Source organism: Hipposideros armiger, unplaced genomic scaffold, assembly GCF_001890085.2.
Source record: "Hipposideros armiger isolate ML-2016 unplaced genomic scaffold, ASM189008v1 scaffold_153, whole genome shotgun sequence".
Taxonomy (NCBI): Eukaryota; Metazoa; Chordata; class Mammalia; order Chiroptera; family Hipposideridae; genus Hipposideros; species Hipposideros armiger.
Window position 1 is genome coordinate 2872364 of NW_017731503.1, and position 25655 is coordinate 2898018.

The 25655-nt window shown below is 36.9% G+C and overlaps 1 protein-coding gene across 1 annotated transcript in view; it reads left to right on the forward strand.

The window, feature by feature from the left end:
- Positions 1-25655, forward strand: part of LOC109387321 (teneurin-1-like) — a 413374-nt gene that overhangs the window by 242673 nt on the left and 145046 nt on the right. The window contains exon 5 of the mRNA XM_019651161.1: positions 23489-23729. Coding sequence (XP_019506706.1) covers positions 23489-23729 — 241 coding nt within the window. The remainder of the gene's footprint in view (positions 1-23488; positions 23730-25655) is intronic.

Genomic DNA, 25655 nt, shown 5'->3' on the forward strand with positions numbered 1-25655 from the left:
CATCTGAGTAGCTATCTTGAGCTATTGTTCCTAGAGCGAAAGGGACATGTTTTTCTGTAATTCTTACTTCATGGGTACATATGTCTTTTGTTAATTATTTTTATTTTTATTTTTTGACATTCAGTATTATTTTATACTAACTTTAGGTGAACAGCATAGTGGTTAGACATTTATATAACAATGAAATGATCACTCTGATAAAACTCATTCTCACCTGACACCATACATAGTTATTAAAATATTATTGACTATATTCTTTATGCTATAACCTACATCCCCATGACTACTGTGTAACAACCAATTTGTACTTCTTAATCCTTCCCTCTTTTTCACTCACCCCCAATGCCCCTCCCATCTGTCAACCATCAAATTGTTCTCTGTATCTATGAGTTTCTTTCTGCTTCATTTGTTTATTTTGTTCTTTAGATTCTACTTATAAGTGAAATCATATGACACTTGTCTTTCTCTGTTTGACTTACTACACTGAACATCTAGGTCCATCCATGTTGTTGCAAATGGCAAGATTTTATTCTTTTTGTGGCTGGGTAATATTTCATTGTTTACATGTACCACCTCTTCTTTATCCATTCATCCATTGAGGGACACCTAGGTTGCTTTAATACCTTAGTTATTGTAAATAATGCTGCAATGAACATATGAATGCACATGTCCCCTCGAAGTAGCATTTTGGGTATCTTCAGATAAATATGCAGAAGCGGGATTACTAGGTCCTTGCTTGTCTCTTGTTATAGTCTCTGTTTTAAAGTCTATTTTGTCTGGTGTAAGTATTGCTACTCCAGCTTTTTTTCTCATTTTCATAAAATAACTTTTTCCATCTCTTTACTTTCAGTCTGTGTGTGTCTTACGATTTGTAGTGAGTCTCTTGTAGGCAGCATATGTATGGGCCTTGTTTTCTTATCCATTCAACCACCCTATGTCTTTTGACTGGAGCATTTAATCTATTTACATTTAAAGTGATTGTTGATAGACATGTAGTTACTGCCATTGTATTATTCATATTTTTAATCTTTTTTTCTTCTTTAAGAAGTTCCTCTAACATTCTTTGCAATGCTGGTTTGGTGTTGATGAACTCTAGCTTTTCCTTGGCTGGGAAGCTCTTTATCTTTTCTTCAATTCTAAATGATAGCTTTGCTGGGTAAAGAAATCTTGGTGGTAGGTCCTTGCTTTTCAACACTTTGAATGTTTCTTGCCAATCCCTTCCGGCCTGCAAAGTTTCTGCTGAGAAATCAGCTCATAGTCTTACGGGAACTCCTTCATAGGTAACTAACTACTTTTCTCTGGCTGTTTTTAAGATTCTCTCTTTGTCATTAACTTTTGGCATTTTAATTATAATGTGTCTTAGTCTGGACCTCTTAGGGTTCTTCTTGTTTGGGACTCTCTGCGCTTCCTGGGTTTGAATATCCATTTCCATTGCCAGGTTAAGGAAGTCTTCAGTCATCATTTATTCCAACTGATTTTCAATTACTTGTTCTCTATTCTCCTTCTGGTAGCCCTATGATATGAATGTTGGTATGCTTGACGTTGTCCCAGAGATCCCATAAACTATCCTTATTTGTTTTTATTCTTCTTTCTTTTTACTGTTCTGATTTGGTGTTTCCTGCAACCTTATCTCCCAGATCACTCATTCAGTCCTCTGCTTCATCTAATCTACTGTTGATTCTCTCTAATGTATTCTTCATTACAGTTATTGTATTCTTTTTTATTTGTTGTTGTTATTGTTGTTGTTGTATTCTTTATTTCTGACTGATTCTTTTTTATGTTTTCTGTCTCCATTTTTATGTTTCTTATCTCTTTTATGAAGATCTCCCTGAGATCATTGGAATTTTTATAACCAGTGTTTTCAACTCTGTTTCTGGTAGATTCCTCATCTCCATTTTGTTTAGTTCTTTTTCTGGAGCTTTGCTCTGTTCTTTTATTTGGGACATGTTTCTTTGTCTCACTATTTTGGCTGGTTCCCTGTGTTTGTTTCTATGCATTAGGTAGGGCTGCTATGCCTCCTGGTCTTAGCAGAGTGACCTTACCTTATGTAGTAGGTGTTCTGTGGGGCCCAGTGACACAGTCTCCCTGGTCACCAAATCCTGGTTCTCCAGTGTATCCTTTGTGTGGTTTGTGTATGCCCTCCTGTTGTAATTGAGCCTTGGTTGCTGTTGGCATGTCAATGGGCAAGATTGACCCTCAGGCTTATTGGCTGTGAGGACTGGCTGTGTACAGCATAGGAGTTATGGTGCAAAGGCTGACCCTACAGAGCAGGAATCGCTTTAGTGGGTCTATGGTGCCTATCCAGTTTGCCCTTTGGTTTTGTGAACCTTGAAGGCAGCTGGGTGATGCTCAGGCTCAGTTGGAAGCTGACTACTGGGAGTGACAGCCCTGGGGTCTCCTATGAAGTTACCCACTGCAGGCCGAGTTCAGCCACAGCCTGTCCTATGCCCAGGACAACCTGGCATGAGCCAAAAAACAATCAGCAGATAGCCAGCACCCACACTGTGCTTGTAGGTGCCTTGAGAGACCACGTCATGAACCAAGGCCTGCTGTCTCTAGTGCTGGGCTTAGGGCTGCTCAGCCAGAGGTATGGGATACACCAAAGCCAGATGCTGCTTGTTTGGTTTTTATGTACCTTTGAGAGACTTTAGGAAAGTCTGCAGCATGAGCCAAGGCAGGTGTTTTGTATTGAAAATCCGCTGGAAGCAGCTTGGATGTGCCTGAATGTCGAGTGGGGCAGGCTGTCAGAATCACCAGTGCGGGGCAAAGGAATGGTGTTAGCCAGATTAATGGAGACGCAGATGTGGTGGCCGCCTGCCTCTGCAGAGCCAGAAGAGGGAGGGCTTAACTAAGAAACAATGGCTTCTGCCAGCTCCTCAGCCTGGGAAAAAGATATCCTTCCAGTCCTATCCCTGAAGTCAGACAGCTTTGTTCCTCCCAGTATGTGCCTTTTGTCTTTCCAGCTGTTGCTTCAGAGCTGGAGCACATAGTGAGTGAGCCTATCAGTGAGTGAACCTGTGTGCAGGCACTTTCAGAGGGGTGCCTGGGACTCCAGCCACCCTCCATCTCACTCAGCCACAATCTCTGCGGGCTTTCACAACCAGAAGTTGTGGGGACTTTTTCCAAGACACTGAAACCCTAGATTGGGGAGCCTGATGTGGACCCATAACACCTTGCTACTCTGGCAGGGTGGGGGGGATCCTCCGCAGGTGAGATATCCCTCCCAATTTTTAATGGTCACACACAGGTGTGAGACCAGCCTGTTCGAATTCTCTGCGCCTTGCTACTAGTCTCAAGGTAGCTTCTTCTGTATGTCCATAGTTGTAGGGCTTCAGTTCAGCTAAACTTCAGGCAATTCTTTTTTTTTAATTATTTTTTATTATGAAATACACATTTTTTAGAATTAGTTTCAGCTGTACAACACAGTGCAATAGTTATACTTTTTACCCCTCGACGTGACAACCTCCCTCCCCCAAACTTCAGGCAATTCTTAATGATGATTGTTCTGTAGTTTAGTTGTAAATTTGATGGGGTTTTGAGAGGAGGTAAGCACAGTGTTTACCTACTCTGTTATCTTGACCAAAATCCCATGGGTACATATCTTAACAGACAAGAGAAAAAGGACTAGTAGCAGCAGTAGCAACAGCAAGAAATGTGAATACATGTTAGTTTTCACTGAATTCTTGGAAGTAAAACTGTCCTTTTAATCTAAATTGATAACTATAACAATGACAGTAATGTTGGTAACTAACATTAACTGAGTTTGTAACATCTACCAGGCACTATGCTGAGTACTTGGCATACAATCCTGGTCTGATGCCCTTGCTATTTACATATACTATGAAGCATCATTAATAATCAATGCTTTAATAAATATATGTGAATAAACTATGTGGCAAGTCATGTACCCAAAATTAGGTTGATACTTGCTTACAACATTGATCAAATACTGTTAGCTTATAATGAGGATGTGGCTCTTGGTGCCAATATGACAAAGTTCCTGTGTATTTATTTACTATAAAAGTTGTTCCTGTGGAACATCATACTTTTGAGTAGTTGTCATAGTTTGTTCAGTGGCAGTGGTATTTTGGTATATGCTATTTTAAAATGTCTCTGAATATCCCTGACAGTTTAAGCAGCTATCATCAGCTCCTTCCCTTATGGAGTTTTATTTATTTTTTAAAAAGATTTTTATTGGGAAATAGAGGGATGGGAACAGCACTGGGGAATTTGGGGAAGGGGAACAGACAAGTTGCTGTCCTTTTTTGTTCTTCAGTCTAGTTGTGGAGGACGTTGCTTCACTGGCCCAAGTTGGCACCATCATTGTGCTCTTCCCAGGTGAGGCAGATCAGTCGCTTGCTTCTGGATGGCCGCTCACTACAGCTGCTGGCCGCTCACGCTGGCTGCTGGCTACACACGGTAACCCATGGCAACCCACTGCAGCAGGGGCTGCAGCCTAAGCCATCACCGGCGACTCACGGCAGCCCAGCTGCAGGTTGAGCTCCTGTTCAGCATCTTAGCTGTGGAGGGCAGTGTCACTGGCCCTCATATGTGGGATCCAAACCGGGGCCCTCTGGTGTCCCAAGCCAGCTCTTAACCAATGCACTACTCGGCAGGCCCCCCTTATGGAGTTTTATGTACTTTGAGGGAATTCTTTGAAAGGCAGTTTTGCTTGCAGGTTGGCCCAGTGAATAAAGCATCCAATAATGTTTGTGAAGGTCTTTGAGAGACGTAAATGAAAGCTGCTTCCTAAATACAAAATACGAATGTTGTATGAATGAAAATGGTTTTTCTTCACATCCTTTGCTCTCATGTTAAAGTATCATGGTGTTACTGTAATCAGTACTTTTAAAATGCATGTAATCCTCCCTAAATCATTTGGTATAGGGGAAAATGCAAATGAACTCCTTCAGAGCACTTAAAAATCATGAACTAGAGTCTGCTATATGATGTAAAAGTGACTGAGAGCAACAGCATAATATGAAAGCTTATCAATAGAGAATGTGGTGGCTTGGAAGAAGAGGAAAGGATAGAAGTCAACTGTTCTCGTATTTACTCATGACTTCAATAATAGCTACTTAGAACTGTTAGGAAGGAAATAAGAAACCTATATAAATTGTAAAATGTTTTTGAACTATAATGGAGAAATTTTAGATAATTAAATACCTTAAATTACGTTGATTTTCTCTTAGTTACCTACCAGATTGTTCCTGAATTTTATGTTTTGGGGGGCGCGATAATTGACTGTTTGTTTAATAATACTATTTAGTGGTTACTATGTGCCAGGCACTCTACTAAGTGTTTTATACACATGACCTCATTTAATTTACACAAAAACATTAAGACATGTCTGTTAAAATCCCAATTTTTCAGATAAGAAAACAGAACATTGAAAAGATTAGATTGGTTAACGTCAAACTAATAGTAAATGGCAGAACTGTGATTTAAGCCCAGATTGATCAGATCTTAATGTCTACAACTTAACAACTATGTTATTTGGAAATGTCACAATGCACTTACTAATTTAAACAAGTTAAGTTTTCTAAGTGAATAGATTAATAGAGAAAGTACTCTATATTTGATTCACCTTATTGAAAATAAATGAAACCAAGACACTCTCTTGTTTGCTTCTATTTCTGAATACAAGGTATTCCATAGCTAATTAGGTTTAATTCCTTCTCTACATTGGCTTCTCCATCATTTCTTTTGAATTTTATAAATAGTAATAACATATTAGTAAAATATGAGCCCTACATTAAAGAAAAGCATATTTCAGAGATGGGTCACACTTGATCTTTTATCCTACGTATCTCTATACCTTGACCTGCAGCTGATTTTTTATTATTACTCCTGGAATGCCCTGTGGTAGACTATGGCCAGACTTGCCTCTTGAAATACTTTAGTTGGAATAAATGGGGAAAACCTAGGCCCTGTGTTGTGCATGCATATAAGGTGAAATTGATCTAATGCTTTTATAGCAGGAATTTGAAGATCAGCTAGCTGGATATTAACCCTGTGTGAAAAGGCTTCCAGTGAAACAGAATTATGTTTTACATAAGCTGTTTCCAAATGTTAATGAGGCTAGGAATACAAAAGACAACAATCCCATAATACTATGTTATTTCACCCTGTTAGAAATCTCATTCTATGCAGGCTACCAAGACCACCTGATCAAGCTTGCCTCAATAAAGAACAAGGGAGGTGACAAGGAGCCATGTGCACATGTCTGCATCCTAATTTTATTTATAACCTTTGCAGTGCTTATTTGCTTTGGGGGAATAAACTAAAGCAAAAGCAACCTTGAATCAAGTCCAGGTTGTTATCTTATCCATCCATGAACCCAGATGACACTTGTGGTTTGGTCTGGTGCAGGCCTCCACAATTAATACATAGGAAGGAGTGTCTGTGTTCACTGACTTCAAACACTATAAGAGATCTCTTTGAAAATTGCTTCACATAAGCCATGTATGCTTAATCCTCTATCCCTCTCAGAATTTCACCTATCATACACAAAATGTTTTCCCCAAGTGCTATTTGGAAAATATTATTTCAATTACTTTAACTAAGAATTAACTTGCTTAAGATACTTTCTTAAAACAACAAGTTATCAATCACTACCCATGAAATATTTTCTTAATTTTTAGGATTATCATTTGTATTTATTACTACAAACCTCATATATTCATGGTGTTCTCAGCATATGTTCTCATTTTTTTCTTCTCTTTATTCAGGTTGAGTTTCTTACCCTTGAGATGAGCTAATTTTTTAGGTTTCCTAAAACATCTAAACATTAAATATCAGTGGGTAGTGTTGGGAAGAAACCTAAGTTCACCAGTTGTTCAATCTACTCTAACATTGTATTAGTAGATTCCACTAATTTACTTATTTTGATGGACATTTTGCTTGTTCCACTAGCAGTCACATCTGTATCAATATATCAGCGTATTTCCTAGTTGATCTGCCTTGTCATGACTTCATTAGCCATATTCCAGTTTATGAAATCTCAAGTGCAATCTATACATAATTTGAGGCTACACGTGAACAGACATCATTTCAAAAGAATTGATCAGATAACATTTTTGTATTCTAGGTGATGTTCAACTGGAATGTTGCATTTTGTTTGGGGAACCATTAGACCTAGTTAAATTGGAGGGAATCCAGGAAGATAAGGAGTAATGTATTTGAGGGAATGAACCAGAATTTGAAGGAAAATAAAATGAGTTAAGTATGCATAGCTTAGTATAATCAGAGTTTATAAGGTAGACTTAGTAACAGGTCTTAATGTTGGCACTTCTCAAAAAATGAGCTTTATTTAACATCTCACTAAAATAACAGGTTGAAAACCAGGAAAATGAAAATTTGTAATAATGAGGGAATTAATCAATGAACATTTCAGGCCAAAAATTTCAGATACAGGCTGTGCCCATGCAGTTCCAAAACAGCTGGTAGGAATGTGGGGAACTCAGTCAAACAAGATATTTGGTATTATAAAACACTCTCTCCTACCATAGTTGCTATAATTGTTTCTTTCATATAAAATAAACTTAATTCAATTCAAACTTTAAATTTTTAATTTATTCAAATTGGTTAAATTTGCAAATAAAATTATAAGCTTGTATTTAATGAAATCATGGGCTAAGCATATAGGAGATATAAAGATGATTCAGACCTAGATCTTGATATAAGTCAAGTAGATGTATAACTTTAATGCAAGAGGGAAAATAAAACTTACTCTTTTCTTCCTACAGGATTGTCACTTCCTAGCTCATACCTCTTAGGAGACTGCCTCAGTAGCCCAAAATATATCAAGCAAAAAGATTGATGGCTGACAGTATTCTACCATCAACCATCAAGATCACAATTCTTAATTTCTTTGGCCCCTATACATTTGAATAATATGTGCATATGTAAAACACTCCTGTGAGAATACCAAGATTTTTTTCCCCAACCCCCTCCATTTTCTTTATTTTGGGGAACAATAACCAAACTTTCATCATCTTCATGTTATGCATAGAATCATTTTATAGGCATGTAGGTATGGAAATGAGCTACTAATATGTTTTATAAAATCAGAGTTGTACCCAATTCCTAGCTACAGTGGATGGAATAGGGGCCACATATTAACCTGACAAGCTCAGGAGACTTAAAGTAACCACATAAGATGGCATGACCATAAAAATATTTCATAACTAAGTGGGCCATGGTGGGAAGTCTTAGCTATAGATTCCTTCTTGAAGTTAATCTGACTCTTCAGTGGGCCTCTCTGTTGTCTTTTTGCACCTAAGATAACATCTTTGGAATGTCAGTAATCCTTCCCCACCCCCACCAGAGCTGGAAACTGCAATATTCCTCATTATTATGCTTGCCTACTGATTACCATCTCTATGTGCTGTAAAAAAGTGAACTGTTAGCTATCCTGCACCCACCTATGTAAAAGAAGTACCTGTCTCTCCAATTTACTTTTGTCCAATCCCAGAGATTTCTCCCCTTTGCTTTCTCCCACCCCCTTAATCTATCACTAATGGATTTCACATAACCTTCCTCCTTTGATTTTATGTATAAAATAAGCTGGAAACCACCATTTTACAGGGCATTTTCTCAATCCTTTGAGATTTTGGTTCCCGGCAATTGTCGTCAGTTTGGCTCAAATAAACTTATAAATTTTCTCTTAGGCTGGATGTTTTTCATTGCCACACCCCTTTCTCTCCCATCTAGGAAAGCACATCCAAATGCAACTCAGTGACAGTGGCACTATTAGAGTTATCACGTTGAATCCACTCTGATCTACCAGTGTTAAAATAAATCATCTGTGAACTTTAGTCCTCTATTTTAGTAACAAGTGATCAGAAACATTGTACATTTGGATCCTGTAGCTAAGAACTGTTGAACTAGAGCAATGGTTCAAAATATGGGTGAAATTTGAGAATCACCTGGATCTTGTGAATACTGTCTTAACATTGCCATCTCTTTTCATTGTCCCAGATGGGATCTATGTATAATACATGTTGAATCCCCATGTACAGGTGCTAGACACCTCTCCATTAGGTGTCAATGGGTCCTCTTTGTTTGTAAAGTTGTGTGTGGGGAGTCTACAGTGTAGGGAGGAATTTTCCCACCAAGTAGTCAGACAGTGATGGCTAGTAAGTGGTATGTTAATAACCAGTACATTTTCTTCAGCCTTTATTTCAAATGAATAGTTTGGGGTAGAGCAGCTAAAACCTTCCCCAGCTTTCCCTAGTTCTCCATGCTTTGATTTTATATTTTGGGATTTTTTTGTCTTCTGCTTTTTGTTTTTTATATTACTCTTAACTTAGCTTGCCCTCATTGTTTGACATATGGTAGTTTGAAAAATATTTTCTTAGAATTTTAGACACATTCATAATATTTCCTTGATTTGAGTTTAAAACATTGAGCTTGATTTTCATAAATAACACTACAATGATTTTCATCCATTGCTTTTTGAAAAAATATAGGGTGACCATTTGTAATAGTCTAATAAAAATGAGGCTCTGAAAATGAAAACTGGGCAAAATTCCAGAATATTTGTTATTAGGTAATTTACTAAATGATTCACTATCAATTAATTCATAAACTTCCATTACCTACTTGCAAATAAATAATAAACTTGAGGATTGAAAATAATTGAAATACCTACATATGACTTTAGTTTGCATATAAAATAAATATGAACTTTTAAGGATCATTACATTTTTATATTTTCTTTTTGATATATTCACTGCCTAATAATAGAAACAATAATATTGTCAGCAAAAGATAAAATGGCAATTATCTATTTCATGTTTCATGATACATAATGGATAATAGAGTTTTCTTCAAGATCATAGTGAAAAAGGCTTTGGCCCACCACTAATTTTAATTGTCCACTAATACCATATATGAATATTTAGAATTTGTCATTTAAAATTCCAAATTGTGTCATAAAATAGAGCTCTCTGCCATTCTACCTAGAATAATGAATAGATAGCAAATTTTCCTTTTTTTTAACATTGGCAAACTACTCTGTAAATATAAGCAAAGATGTATCCATTCTGTGTTCTTGCAACCAAGAAAATTAAGTAGTTTGAACACTTACTTTAATAATTTAAATAAAACAGCAGTTAGCCACAGTCCTTTCTTTTTTTATTGGTTGTGAAGTCCTACTTTGCCTTAATCTATGTCATAGATTTGGTTGTATTAACAAACCAGCCAGTTACTTGGGAGGGGGTGGGGATGAGGGAGAAGGGGAAGGGGTTAGACAGCATAAATACGTAACTACAATATTGCCACAGGTACATGAAAGACAGTTCGGGGAATATAACTAATAATGTTGTAAATATTTTGTAGGGTGTCAGGTGGTCACATGTCTTGCTAGGGAGATTGCATCATGGATGGGGAAGAGGCCTGATCACTGCACTGTACACCTGAAGCTGATGTTGTATAATATTGTATGTCAACTATAAGTGAATATATATAGATAGATAGATAGATATAGATATATGATTATGATCATGGGACATGGAGTATAGTGTGGGAGTGGAGTCAAGGGAATTGTAATAGATATGTATGATAGATATTGGGGGAAGGGGGGCGATGCATTAGGGAAGGAGGGTTGTCACTTTGAGGGGTAAAAAGTATAATTATTGCACTGTGTTGTACAGCTGAAACTAATTCTAAAAAATGTGTATTACATAATAAAAATAATTAAAAGAAAAAAAAATATATATATATATATCAGCAATACCAAAAAAAAACACACACACACACAACAAACCAGCCACTTATTGGCAGGAATATTGACTATTATGACAAAGGTTGGCTAATTGCACTGTGTAAAGCCAATAACAGTGCACAGCACAGTTGGAGTCCCCCTACAACAGAGATAGGGAGAAATGGATTGGTGGAGAGCTACCTTGCTTGTACAAAACATTGAAGAACAATAAAAAAATAATGTGACCTAGAAAATAGAAAGTTTAGACTTTCTGGAGGTAGACCAGCACATCCTTTGAAGATAAATATCAGCTTATGGAGAGACTGAAGGGAAAATACGAGTTTCAGCAGCTACGTGTCCAAGGAATGTGGATGCTTTAGTATTGACCTTTATTTCTGATGGTTATAACAAAGATCAGGCTGACAAAAATTAATAGAGTATACTCTCTTACTTGCTGGCTTAATGAGAGGTCCATTCAAAGTCCTCAAATATATGTACTTTCTAATCTCAAAGACAGTATAGTATTGCAGGGCTCAGGAGCCATGCATAGTGCAGTAATCCAGACCCAGATTGAAACCATGTAAACTGGAAAACATAATTTATTGTTAGCCTTCCCCTAGAGCTTCTGTGATTCTTTTGCAGTAATCTGTTCTAATTGCACATTCTCCTCTCTGTTTCTCTGTCCTTCTGCCTCTTTTATGTTGTCTGTGTCTAGCTCATGCACAATGCCCATACATACAAACAAATATCTATTAAACATTAGCTATTTAATAAACTTTATTGTTGTTCTCAATCTAATGGTTGACTTAACTAATGAATCTACATTTTTAAAGGATGCTGGTATATTAATATTCAAGCAATATTACTTCAGCTAGAAAAGTGATAAGGCATACTTGTTTACTCAATTTTGTTCTGAAAACCAGTTCTCTTTCATATTCTTTGAGCCTCCTATAATAATTATAAAGTTGAGAACAAAAATGTCCAAAGCTGCATTCACTTGGCACTAATTTGATGGTCACTGAGCACTATCAAATTAATGGAAATTAACCATAACATGCAAATTTATGAACTACCTTCTCATGGGTTGTGAAAGTTACTTGTGAAGTACTGTTAAGAAGGAATATACATATAGAATTTGTAGTAATAGTTAATATTAATAATAAACCTCCCCTCCTCTTTTTTACATGTTTGTAAAAATCTCCTCTCCTGCCTAGAAGGGAGCACAGCTCAGAAAAGCAACCCAAGGAACCAAAGGCTTATAGATGGCTTGAGAGACTTGATGTAAGTAGTTACGGTAATAAGCCTTGGTGCCTTGATGTTCTTTGCTCATGTAAATTACCAAGATCTTCATAAGCATTAATTAATATTGCCTCCTAATGGAGCCAGCCAAGTGGCTCAGTTGGTTAAGAGCTTGCTCAAGAGTGCAAGCTCTGAGCAACAGAGTAGCCGGTTCAAGCCCCACGTGGGCCAGTGAGCTGCGCCCGAACTGAGCTGCCACTGAGCTGCCAACAGGTGGCAGGATGGCTCAGCTGGTAAGAGCACGTGCTCCTAACAACAAGGTTGCCTGTTCAAGATGGTGAGCTACACCTGCCCGCAACTAAGGACTGAACTCGGCACCTTGAGCTGAGCTGCCACCCGCATGGCTCAGTGGATAGAATATGCACTCTTAACAATGAAGCTGCTGGTTCGACTCCCTCAAAGGATGGTGGCTACACCCACCCATAACTAATTGAACACAGCATCTTGAGCTGAGCAGCACGACTGGACTTGGAGCTGAGCTTGCTGAACACTCCACAACTAAGATTGAAGGACAACAACTTGGCTGTTCCCCTCCCCCAAATCCCCAACATTGTTCCATTCCCTCAATTCCACAATAAAATTTTTAAAAAGAAAAAATATATATTTCCTCATAAGAGTTCAGAGAGGTGGTTAAATACTAATACAGGCGCATAATCCCTTATCCAAAACTTTGGGGTCCATTTGTTTCAGAACCTAAAGTTTTTCAGATTTTACAAAGGTAATGTCGTGCATATACTATATATTATGTGATACCAAATTGGGATGTGGACCAGCACCCCTTAATAAAATACATCAATATTTCCTCAGCTAAATACATGAAAATTCAATAAATAAAATAAATAAAGACCATAAATATTCTCATATCAGTTCAGGCAAATTTTACCACCAAGTAAATTAGAAAAAAAATAGTTTTCAGGAATTTTTCAATTCCAGAGATGCAGATAAAGTATTGTAGAGAAATCCCCATTTTGGCCAATGGGATAATGAAACACAGAGTAATTTTCAAAAGTACAGACATGTTTTCTGTCTCCCTGTAACTTTTTTATAGAGCTATAGGAATACATGTGTCCCTTTTGACAACATACACTGCAAAATAACTTTGGGGAAAAATATTTTGGATGGTATTATCATAGTGTCATTACAGATAGAATGATCAATTAAGTACACAAATCTGGGAAAAACTAGGCCTGTGTCTACTTTTGTCAAATTATTCAAGAAAAAAAATGATCTATGAGGTGTGATAAAGCAGTACACTGAATGATTAAATAAAGCTATTTATTACAGTAAAAGACACATTGCCATTAATCCCCTTCAAAATACTCCACCTCACTTTGAACACACTTATCCTATTGTTCTTGGCACTTTCAAAATAGTTGGAAGTCCTCTGTCGTGAGTGTCTTTAGTTACGCCGTTGTGGTTGCCTACATGTCTTGAACCAGTGAAAAATGTTTACCTTTCATGGTCATTTTGAGTTCAGGGAAGAGCCAGAAGTCTCATGGTGCCAGATCCGGTGAATTAGGTAGATGAGGACACACCATAATGTTTTTATTTGACAAAAATTTGCGTGCCAGAAGTGATGTGTGACACAGAGCCTCTCCATTGTGATCATAAAATATGGTGAATGCAGCTGCTGTGTGCCATCCAACAGAAAGGCAGGAATCTTCAATACAGGAAGTGGCACATGGAACCTCAGTAACAAAATCATCCTCCATTATGACAATGCTCCTGTCACACATTGCTTCTGTACACGAATATTTCTGTCAAATAAAAATATTATGGTGTGTCCTCATCCTCCTTATTCACTGGATCTGACACCTTGTGACTTCTGGCTCTTCCCCAAAGTCAAAACGATTTAAGGCTGCTGTCGACAGTGCAACTAAACACACGAAAGAGGACTTCCAACTATTTTGAAAAGTGGCAAGAATGATGGGATAAGTGTGTTTGAAGCAAGGGGGAGTATTTTGAGGGGAAATTAATTGCAATATGTTTTTTAATGTAATATATTTTTTATTAAAGTTTGTTGGGGTGACAATGGTTAGTAAAGGTATGTAAGTTTCAAGGGTACAATTCTGTAATACATCATCTATATATCACATTGTGTGTTCACTACCCAGTCAGTTATTCTTCCATCATCATATATTTGATCCCATTTACCCTCATCTACCACCCCCATGACCCCTTACCCTCTGGTAACCACTAAACTATTGTATATGTCTATCATTTTTTGTTCCTTTGTTTGTTTGTCTTGTTCCTTTGTTGCTTTCAGGTTTATATCCCACATAACAGTGAAATTATATGGTTCTTGACTTTTTCTTTCTGACTTATTTCACTTAGCATAATAATCTCAAGATCCATTCATGTTGTGGCAAATGACATTATTCCATCTTTTCTTATGGCAGAATAGTATTCCATTGTGTGTGTGTGTGTGTATATATATATATATATATACATATATATATATACCACATCTTTATCCAATCATCTATCGAATGACACTTTGGTGGTTTTCATTTCTTGGCCACTGTAAATAAAGCTATAGTGAACATCAGAGCACATATATCTTTACGGATAAGTGTTATGAGATTTTTTCTGTATATACCCAGGAGAGGGATTGCTGGGTCATATGACAATTCTATTATTAATTTTTTGAGGAAACTCCACACTGCCTTCCATAGAAGCTGTACCAATCTACATTCCCACCAACAGTGTATGAGGGTTTTATTTCTTTTCTCCACAGCCTCTCCAGCACTTGTTATTATTTGTCTTGTTGATGGTAGCCATTCTAACGTGTGAGGTGATATCTCATAGTGGTTTTTATTTGCATTCCTCTGATGATTAGTGATGTTGAACATCTTTTCATATGTTTATTGGCCATCCATATGTCCTCTTTGGAGAAACCTCTATTAAGGTTCTCTGCCCATTTTTTAACTGGATTGTTTGCTTTGTTGTTGTTGTTGTTGAGTTGCATGAGTTCCTTATGTATTTTGGACATTCGCCCCTTATCAGAGGTGTCGTTTGCAAAAATCTTCTCCCATTTGGTTGGTTGACTCTTTATTTTGTCGATGATTTCTTTTCCTGTGCAGAAGCTTTTTAGTTTGATATAGTCCCATTCATTTGTGTTAGCTTTTACTTCCCTTGCCTATGAGGTCAAATTCATAAAATCCTCTTGAAACCCAAGGTCCATAAGTTTAGTACCTAGGTATGTTTTCTTCTATGCAGTTTATTCATCCAAGTCTTATGTTTAGATCTTTGATCCATTTTGAGTTAATTTTGGTGCATGGTGACAGATAACAGTCTACTTTCATTCTTTTGCATGTAACTTTCAAATTCTCCCAGCACCACTTATTGAAGAGGCTGTCTTTCCTCCATTGTATGTTTTTGGCTTCTTTGTCAAAAATTATCTGTCCATATTTATGTGAGTTTATCTCTGGGTTTTCAATTTTACGCCATTGGTCTGTGTGTCTGTTTTTCTGCCAATGCCATTCTGGTTTGATGATTGTTGCCCTGTAGTACAAGCTGAAGTCAGGGAGTGTGATACCTCCAGCATTAGGATTGCTTTGGCTACTCAGGGTCTTTTGTGGTTCCATACAAATGTGATGATTTTTTTTTCTATTTCTTTAAAAACTGTCATTGGGATTTTGATGGGGATTGCACTAACTGTTTATTGCTTTGAATAATATGGCCATTTCAACTATGTTGATTCTTCCAATCCATGAACATGGGATGTCTTTGCATTTCCTTGTGTCTTCTTCAATTTCTTTTAAAACTCTCTTATAGTTTTCAGTGTATAGGTCTTTCACATCCTTGGTTAAGTTTATTATTAGGTATTTTATTCTTTTTGTTACAATTGTAAATGAAATTTGTTTTTTTTATTTCTTTTTCTGAAATTTCATTATTATTATTTTGGAATGCAATGGAGTTTTGCACATTGATTTTGTAGCCGCCAACTTTACTGTATTCATTTATTGTTTCTAATAGCTTCTTGATGGAGTCTTAAGGGTTTTCTATATATAGCATCATGTTATATTCAAAAAGTGACCATTTAACTTCTGCATTCCCAATTTGAATGCCTTTTATTTATTTCTCTTACCTGATTGCTCTGGCTAGGACTTCCAATAATATGTTGAAAAGCAGATGTGATAAGGGACAGCCCTATTTTGTTCATAAATGTAGAGCAAAAGGCTTCCATTTTTAACTGTTAATTATCGTATTAGCTGAGGGTTTGTAATATATGGCCTTTATTATGTTAAGGTATTTTCCTTTTTTACCCATTTTATTAAGTGTTTTAATCATAAATGGATTTCGTAGCTTATCAATCGCTTTTTATGCATATATTAATATAATCATATGATGTTCATCCTCTATATTGTTTATGTGGTGTATCACATTGATCAATTTGTGTATGTTGAACCATTTTTGTGTCCCTGGGATGAACTCCACTTGGTCATGATGTATAATTTTTTAATGCCTTCTTGCATTTGATTTGCTAGAATTCTCTTTAGGATATTTGCATCAGTATTCATCAGAGATATTGGTTTATTATTTTCTTTTTGTGTGTTATCCTTACTATATTTTGGTATCAGGATAATGTTGGCCTCATAAAATGAGTTAGGGAGCATTGTCACTTCTTCAATTTTTTGGAAGAGTTTGAGTAGGACAGGTATTAGATACTCTTTGAATGTTTCGTAGAATTCTCTAGTGAAGCCACCTGGTCTTGGACTTTTGCTTTTGGGAAGGTTTTGGATGCCTGATTGCATTTCCTTACTATCAATCGGTCTATTTATATTTTCCACTTCTTCATGATTCAGCCTAGAAAGGCTATATGTTTCTAAAAAATTGTCTATTTCTTCTAGGTTATTGAAATTGGTGGCATGTAGCCCGTCATAGTATTTTTGAATGGTCCTTTGTTTTTTTGTGGCATCCGTGATAATTTTTTCTCTTTCATTTCTGATTTTGATTATTTGTGTCTTTTCTTTTTTTATTTTAGTGAGTCTAGCCAAGGCTTTGCCAGTTTTATTAATGTTTTCAAAGAACCAGCTCTTTGTTGCATTACTTTTTTCCTATTTTTCTTTAGTTCTCTATTTCATTTAGTTCTCCTCTTATTTTTTATTATTTCCTTCTTTCTGCTGACTCTGGGTTTCATTTATTCTTTTTCTAGTTCTCCAAGGTGTAATATGAGTTGTTTATTTGGGATTTTTCTTCTTTCTTGATATTGACATGTAATGATATAAATTTTCTTCTTAAAACTGCTTTTGGGGCCGGTCGAGTGGCACGTTGGTTAAGAACTGGCTTGGGATGCCAGAGGGTCCCAGTTTGGATTCCACATATGAGGGCCAGTGACCCTGCCCTCTACAGCTAAGATGTTGAACAACATCTTGACCTGGAGCTGGGCTGCTGTGAGTTGCCGGCGACGGTGTGGACTGCAGTCCCCTGCTGCAGTGAGCTGCTGTAGCTACCGTGTGTAGCCGGCAGCCAGCATGCGCGGCCAGAAGCCACCGTGAGCGGCTGTCCAGAAGCCGGCGACTGATCTGCCTTGCCTGGGAAAAGCGCAATGATGGTGCCAACTTGGGCCAGTGAAGCAACGTCCTCCACAACTAGACTGAAGAACAAAAGGACAGCAACTTGTCTGTTCCCCTTCCCCAAATTCCCCAATGAAATCTTTAAAAAACAAACAAACTGCTTTTGGTGCATTGCAATAATTTTAATAGAATGTGGGCTGACCGAGTGGTACATTGGTTAAGAGTTGGCTTGAGAGTGCCAGGTCTGAGCAACAGGGCCCTGGCTCAGATCCCAAATGAGTGCCAGTGACGCTGTGCCCTCTATAGCTAAGATGGTGAACAACAGCTGTCAATGATGTATTTACATCTCCACTATAATTGTGTTTTGGTCAATTTCTCCTTTTAGTTCTGTTAGTAGTTGCTGTGTATATTTCAGTGCTTCCTGATTGGGGGCATAAATATTGACGACTGTTATGTCTTCATGTTGTATAGTCTCCTTTATTATTATGAAATGTCCATCTTTGTATCTTGTTATCTTTTTTATCCTGAAGTCTGTTTCATCTGATATCAGTATAGCTACACCTTTTTTTTTTCTGAATACCATTTGCTTAAAGTGTCAATTTCCACCCTTTCACTTTGAGTCTGTATTTGTCCTTGAGGCTAAGATGTGTCTCTTGAAGGCAGCATATAGTTGGGTTTTGTTTTTACATCCAATCTGCTACTCGGTGCCTTTTTATTGGTGAGTTCAGTCCTTTTACATTTAGGGTGATTATTGATATATGAAGATTTCCCATCATTCTATCTTTTGTTTTCTGGTATGACTGTGTCTCCATTGTTTCTTTGACTTTTTGTTGCTGTCTATTATTTCTGTGTGGTAGCATTCTATGATTTTTCCCTTTGTTTCTTCTTTGTTTATATTATATATTTCAGTTCTGCATTTCTTTTTAGTGATTACCATTAAGTTTATGTAAAAGAAAGTTTCATATTTAGAGTATTCCTTTTTCTTCAGCATGCTTCCTTTCTCCATTCCCTTTGGTGGTTTAGAAATATGTATGTATTTTAAATTTAAACATTCATTGTATTTTTGTTCATACCTTGTATTTCATAATACTGTATGAAGGAAAATATTTATTTTAATATCTACAGAAATTTTATTTAGTTCTCCTAAAAAGCTTTTTTTTAAAAAAAAAACATTAATTTGTTCCTATGCTGTTGGTATATTTGAGATCAATTTGAATGCAAGACAAATTTTTCATTTGCATATGTGTGATTTCTGTGTGTTAAAAATACTGGGTGAATTTAGAAAACTGTATACAGCAGAACGAGACTTGTAGGATTACACATAATGCACACATACATACATACACCTGAAAAACTCTCACCAGCTATCATAGTTTACCACGTGTGTTAGGAGCCTTCCTTGTTTACGTCTTTTGTTAGAACTTTCTGTTTGATTCTGGTAACCTTTCTTCCACCACTTCACAATATCTCATAAGTTGCAGCCATTCTGACACCCACTTTCACAAGCAAACTTCTGGTCTTGTGCCCCAACCCTATTTTCCTATAAGTCCTTTGTCCATGCATGATTTTGCATTGTGCCATGAATTTTAGAAATGTGAACACTGTCTTATAACTGAATTCAATATGTATTCTAATGAAATGAAATGAAAGCAACAAAGCATGGTGCTTTTGAAAGACACTCTAATTTCTGGTGAAAAGTGTCTTTAACACATGATCCAAAATAAGGTTTATTTTAAAGAAAAAAGAAAAAGCTATGCATAACAATTTTCTTCTCCCACTTACCTTTTGGAGACACAGGCAATGTTGTTTCTGAAGGCTTACACTTCTGTAAACAAATCTGCTACACCTAAAATGCCTTGGACTTCGATGTGCAGTCTGGAAGACTCCTTTCCCGCAAGAGAGATTTTTCTTACCAAGTTACTTTAAGACATCAAACCTGAAATGGCTCCTATCCAAGTATATTATGTGAATTGGACCTTTCCATCGAAAACTTAATTTACTTTCAGCAAGCTTTATAAGTATGTCTGGGTATCTGCATTTGCATAATCACTACTCCCCCTGCCCTTCTCCTTTGCATCTCTCTCAGGAACAGAAATGTATGGTTGCCAGATATATTTGGACATGACTACATGTGACTCTTAATTCTTAGAATTGGTGTTCTAGAACTCTTGACACTGAACCTTAATGTATTTTTCATTAGTGTTTAATATTAAGAAATCCCATTTTATGGAGCCCAAGTATTAAATTACTTCATTTGGGAGGGACCAAGTGCATTCTCCATCTTTTTCCTGAGGTGAGAAAAAGAATGAAGCTAAGATGATTTGCATTTCATGAGGGCTTATGGTATGGAAGTATTCCACTCAGAGCAGCAATCCATTGTGAAAGCTTTTAAAGACAGTATTAATAAATAGGGAAATTTCACATATTTAAAGTATGTAAATAAAAACACAGAATAAAATAAATATAAATCAAAACGCATGTATATATAATCAAAAAGACTATACAAAGCAGTTCTACTGGCAGCAGAAATGGTATAATATAATACCACGATTGTAGTTTTAGTGAAGTAGAATTAAAGTAGAATTTTTTATCATTTTTTCATAATAATAAGGACGTTGCAAAGATTTTGAGGAAATCCAGGAAACAGTAAATATGGATGATAATGAGTAAATTTTTTTGAACAATTGTAATGAATATAAGCTTTCTTTCTTTTGAACACCTGTACTGACAGAAACACTACTGATTTAAATAATAGATGTTCTATGTACCATTTAGAGGCATTATGAACCCAAGACCTAAAATTGATTCCTTGTCATTTTCTATCTCTGAACTCCCACCCTTTGCTTACTTTCCCTGTGTCATTAAGTTCATGAATTTAAATGGCAAATCTCTAGAGTGTGTTACTATAGCTCTTTCCATGTCTTGGAGGGGCATGATTTTAAGCACCCTCTTCAGGGTATCATTGTCCTTCCCCATAGCCCTTAGAGAGATCTCACTGAGACCTCCAAAGGGGAAACCTTCTGCTCTGTGAGCTATCAAATAGGTATCCAGTGGCTACATCAGAATGAAAGAGCCAGAGGAACACTGAGGGTGGTTCTCTAGGTCTGATGGACCAGCAAAACACTTTTCTGTCAATAAAATCTTTTAGGAATCTTACTCTGTACCTAACACTGTACTCATTGTTATATGGTAAACAAAAAAAGTAGATGATTTTGCTCTAAGAAACATGAGTTTACTTTAGAAGATAAGACAAAAACATGAGATATCAGTGAATGCTGTAATATGCAAACTCAGGTGCCAAATTTATGATAAGAATAGTAAGTGTTAAAGTCAGAGAAGAGGTCATATTTATTCTCTAGAAGAGTATAATGGAAACAGTACTAGGCTGGGTACCATAAGACAGAGGCAGGCAAATTCATGCAAGTTGAATGATTTTGAACAAGTCACTTGTCCTTGATGAACCTTGGGTTTCTCATCTGTAAAATGGAGAAGGGAGGATGGAGGGCTAAACTAAGTTATCCCTATGGTCATTTCCAGTCTTAAAGTTTCATATTTCTACTACATTCAATAAACAAACACCACTGATATACTATGTCCAAACACATTTTACATGAATTAAACTTGCTAAGAAAAAAAATGATTACAACCATTTTACAAATGAGTGGTTAAAGCTTCAAAATAGCAGGGGCAGAACTCAAACCCAGGTTTGCCATACCCTCACATTCTGTGCACTCTCCACTCTCCTGTGCTGCACAACATTACACCACACTGCCTTTTTTTCTACATTTAAAGAGATATGATCTAGTATGTAAATATACTTATCATCAAATATCTGTAATACAAGGAGGTATGTCATAAGTGAAAAACCCAGAAAATGTGGGAGATCCTGTGTCTCTAAATCTTAAGGAGGTGAAAAAAGAACTTGTATTACAGAGATCTGCAATGCAGTGAATAGAGCACTAGCCAGAGTCAGGATATGTGGGGTCTAGTCTTGGCCTTGCCACTCACTTGCCAAGTGTCCCTGGACAAGCTCAATTCTCTGAGCATTGGCTTTCTCATATGCACAGTGAGAGGCTCTCTAAGGTCCTTTGCATCCTAGCATTCAATGCTTCTTTGAGTCCCAGGGTGGAAAGCATACTTCTGGTTATAGTTATAAGTATGAGCCCAGAGGTTTAAAAAGAATAATGAGATATTAAGTAGTTATGATGATTTTTAGTGAATATGGGATTTGAGTTGGGCCTGGAATAATGGGGATGATTCAAATAATTCATGAAGCACTTTAGTTTCTTTTAAATACACAAGGGTAGCTAACTATCGAAAGGAATTATTTGTATACAATGAATGATCTCTAATTCATTCCCTATCTTTTGTATAATTCTGTTGTTCATATAGCATGTTCATTTAAAGAGAGATCCACCCATACTAGAAATGACAAACAAGATTTGTCATGCTCTTGGGGTACTAGTATAATTTTTAAATATGAAAACCATATCAATATCTTAAAAATTCAAGTTTGAGGTGGAAGGACTGAAATAAGTGGTGTGTGTGTGTGTGTGTGTGTGTGTGTGTGTGTGTGTGTGTATGTGTGTGAGATCAGCCACTGCAAAGGGAGTATCTCCACAAATAAGCTGAGCCCTTTGCTAGGCATCAAAAGCCTCTGGCATTTTTCTGCTTTTCAGTTCTTAATCATTTGGGAGGAGGGACAAAGCCATGCTGTCTGCAACGTTTATCCAGACCATGCTGGCATTACAAGAAATCACTTGACATCTATTATGTTTCTGCTGTAGAAGAGAGGTGGCTATGAACTACAATAATGATTTCTTTTCAAAGGGGTTTAATTGGGGTATTTCTCATGGGCCAAATTCTAACTCACTGTCTTTACTTGTGCTTACCAGGAAAACAGTGGAAAACTACCAAACAATAGCAACAACAGAAGTCTGAGGACCTCTGTCCCAGGCTGCCCCTCTGCAAACAGGAGGAAAAAAAACATTTTTCCTGCTTCCCTGCTGCTAATATGGTAGAGGTTATAGAAAGATGTGGCAGGGGTTTCTGGGTGCAGACTGTGCTTTGCATGGCCATGGAAATATATATATATATATATATATATATATATATATATATATATATATATATATATATATATATATAATCTTGTAAATTGTAATAATATATACCGATAGCAAAAGATGAATACAAGTCATGTTTGACTTCTGCAATTAGAAGAGGTGCTCAAAATGGTTACCATCAGCATCCAGACACTTCTGATTATGGCAAACTACTGCTTAAGCAACGTTGACCAAAGTGTCCACTTGTATACATGCTTTGGCACACCCGGTGTATTAACCTGAAATTTTTTCTTTTAGCATGTTATTTTACAATCAGCATTCTGAGTAGTGGGGCTGGCAAAGAGATTAGTTTCATGCAGTTGTGTTACACACTTGTAAGCTGTTTTTCTGAAGTATGGATTTGCTCCTGTGTAGGCAGGCTAATATTCTTTTTCGAGGTTAGTCAGAAGGTGGCCTTATTCTTTTACTGGAAGTGTGGGATGATATTCCTTGCAATAAATTTGTGCCTTTCACTGGTATTTTCTGAAACAAGACTTTTGCAACTGATGGACATCAGCTCATTTCTGTTCTGTAACTTCATGTCTTGTTGATTTATTTGTTCAGTAGCAGAAACTAGGGCAAATTGTGTGAGGTGGCCTCATTTACTTTTTAGCTGCTATAGCCCTGAAGAATTTACATGTAAATGCAACTGTGAATATTTTACATTTCATGAGCGTGTAGCACATGTTTTTGGAAGTTAAGTGACATTTTTACAGATATACTGAACTTAAAACTCTTCCTCTCACCCCACAGATTATATTATTTTGAAATCTGATTAAGTCTGACAAGCTGTGTTTTCCTGACTACCAAGTGATAGAGTAAGTCTCTATTTTGTGTTTTTCTTCTCTCCTCTTTAGACATGCAGAGCAGCCCACACAACCAGTTCACCTTCAGACCCCTCCCACCTCCACCTCCACCTCCTCATGCTTGCACCTGTGCTAGGAAGCCAGCCCCTGCAGTGGACTCTCTTCAGAGGAGATCAATGACTACCCGCAGCCAGCCCAGCCCAGCTGCACCGGCTCCCCCAACCAGTTCACAGGACTCAGTTCATCTGCATAACAGCTGGGTCTTGAATAGCAACATACCACTGGAGACCAGGTACTTGCACTATTATTTATCCCACTGAAACTTAAGGATTGGCAGAGGGTGATTTCATTGAGTGCAGAAACTCACTTCATCACAGACATCTGCAGAGACACACACATGAGAACAGAGATACACACCCACATGCATGGGCAAAAAGGCAGTCCCCTCTGCAAACACATATGCTCACACAGGCACACGCTTCTAAATTCAGGCATACCCTCATACACAGACCACAGCAGATGCACGTGAAAAGATGAGAACATAGATGCATAAACACCCCACCGGCAGACACCCACAAAAACATAAGAAGCAAAGCCATTATCTGAACTATCATTGCATCTTCAAACTACTAAAAGGTAAACATCACTTGTTTTAAGAAACAGCAATATTGCAGGAAATTTCAAACACAATTGGAGAAATAGCAATTGTTTGCACTTTATTTATTATATGATTTTTTTAAAAAGTTGCCTTCAAGCATTTTTTTAAAAGGATTTGCTTCATGAACTAGAAGTCCATGTGTAACTAGATTCTGCATTTAGGATGAAATTTGGTCTTTTGAGCAAAGAAGCTTGCCTCTATTTTTCTGTTACTTCATGTATTTAGGTTTTCCAGATTCACTGCTCAAATCTTTGTCATGTTGTTAAAGTTTACTCCTCCACAGCTCCAGGTTCCTTTATCATAATAGACTATAAACACTATATGGGATTAACTGAGTAATTGTTCATCATTTCTAGTCACTATCTTAAATAAAAAATTACAACTTTCTATTAACATAGAAAAACATTACCTAGTAAAAGATAGTATTCTGTTGTCTTATAAACTGGAGAACCACCCTTTGTCTTCCACATGCTTCTTTCACCAAAGCTTTTTCTGAACACATTGTTATGTAAACAATGGGTATAATGTATCACTTGATAAGCATTGTCTGCTGTCAGTTGTGATCAATTCTTATCCTAATATCTGGAAATTGAAATGGAAAAGGGAAAGCTAATAAACTCACATTAAAAGACTGGTTATTTTTTCCCTGAGCAGCATATTAAGTTAAATGCCAGCCATGGCATCAGAGAATATGTTCACCACAAACAAACCGAAAGCGTGGCCCAAATCCAGGAAACTCTGTATCATCCATCACTTACTAGATTACATAGTTTCATAAACTGATATTTCTGATATCTCCCAAGAGAAAATATAGCAGTGGGCACCTATGGCAAAGATAATGCAATTAGAACTGTGTGAGTGATAGGGTTTGTGTATCATTTGTTTAAAATTGAAAGTGGAGTGGTGAATGAAGTGAGAGAAGCAGAGTGATCAATGTTCAGTACATATTCAAGGAGTTTTCACTAATGGTGGTGATTTACACACTCTTTTTAAAATTCCTTTGCAGAGCTTAGTGATAAAGAGCTAAGGAAATACTGTGGCAATCTGGTTAACTAGCAATCCTGATAAGCAAACATGCCAAATTAACAAGAAATCTGGAAGAAGGATGGGAAATGGGCTCAGACAAATGGAGAGAGAAAACTATTCTTATTTGAAATGTACATCTAGGCATGTTTGTACAAACTGCACCCACGGACCTTCTGTATACAAGAATTAATTGGTCTCATTTTCACAAGACACAGAGAAGAGCATAAGTTTTCATGTGAGACTGAGCAGAGAGTACCTTTTTAGTACATTTGAAAATATATTCATTATCACATAGATGATTTTTTTAAAAACCTAGAAACCCTATCATCCTGATTAGCTAGAATTTTCCAAATATATCCTTTATTTATTTTTTTTAATTGTTAGTTTCAGGTGTACAGAACAATGCAATAGTTACCCTTTTCACCCTCACAAAGTAACAACCTCCCTCCCCCATCTATTGCCCTCCCACCCCCGATATCATGCTTATCTATTACAATTCCATTGAATCCGTTCCCACTCTCTACTCCATGTCCC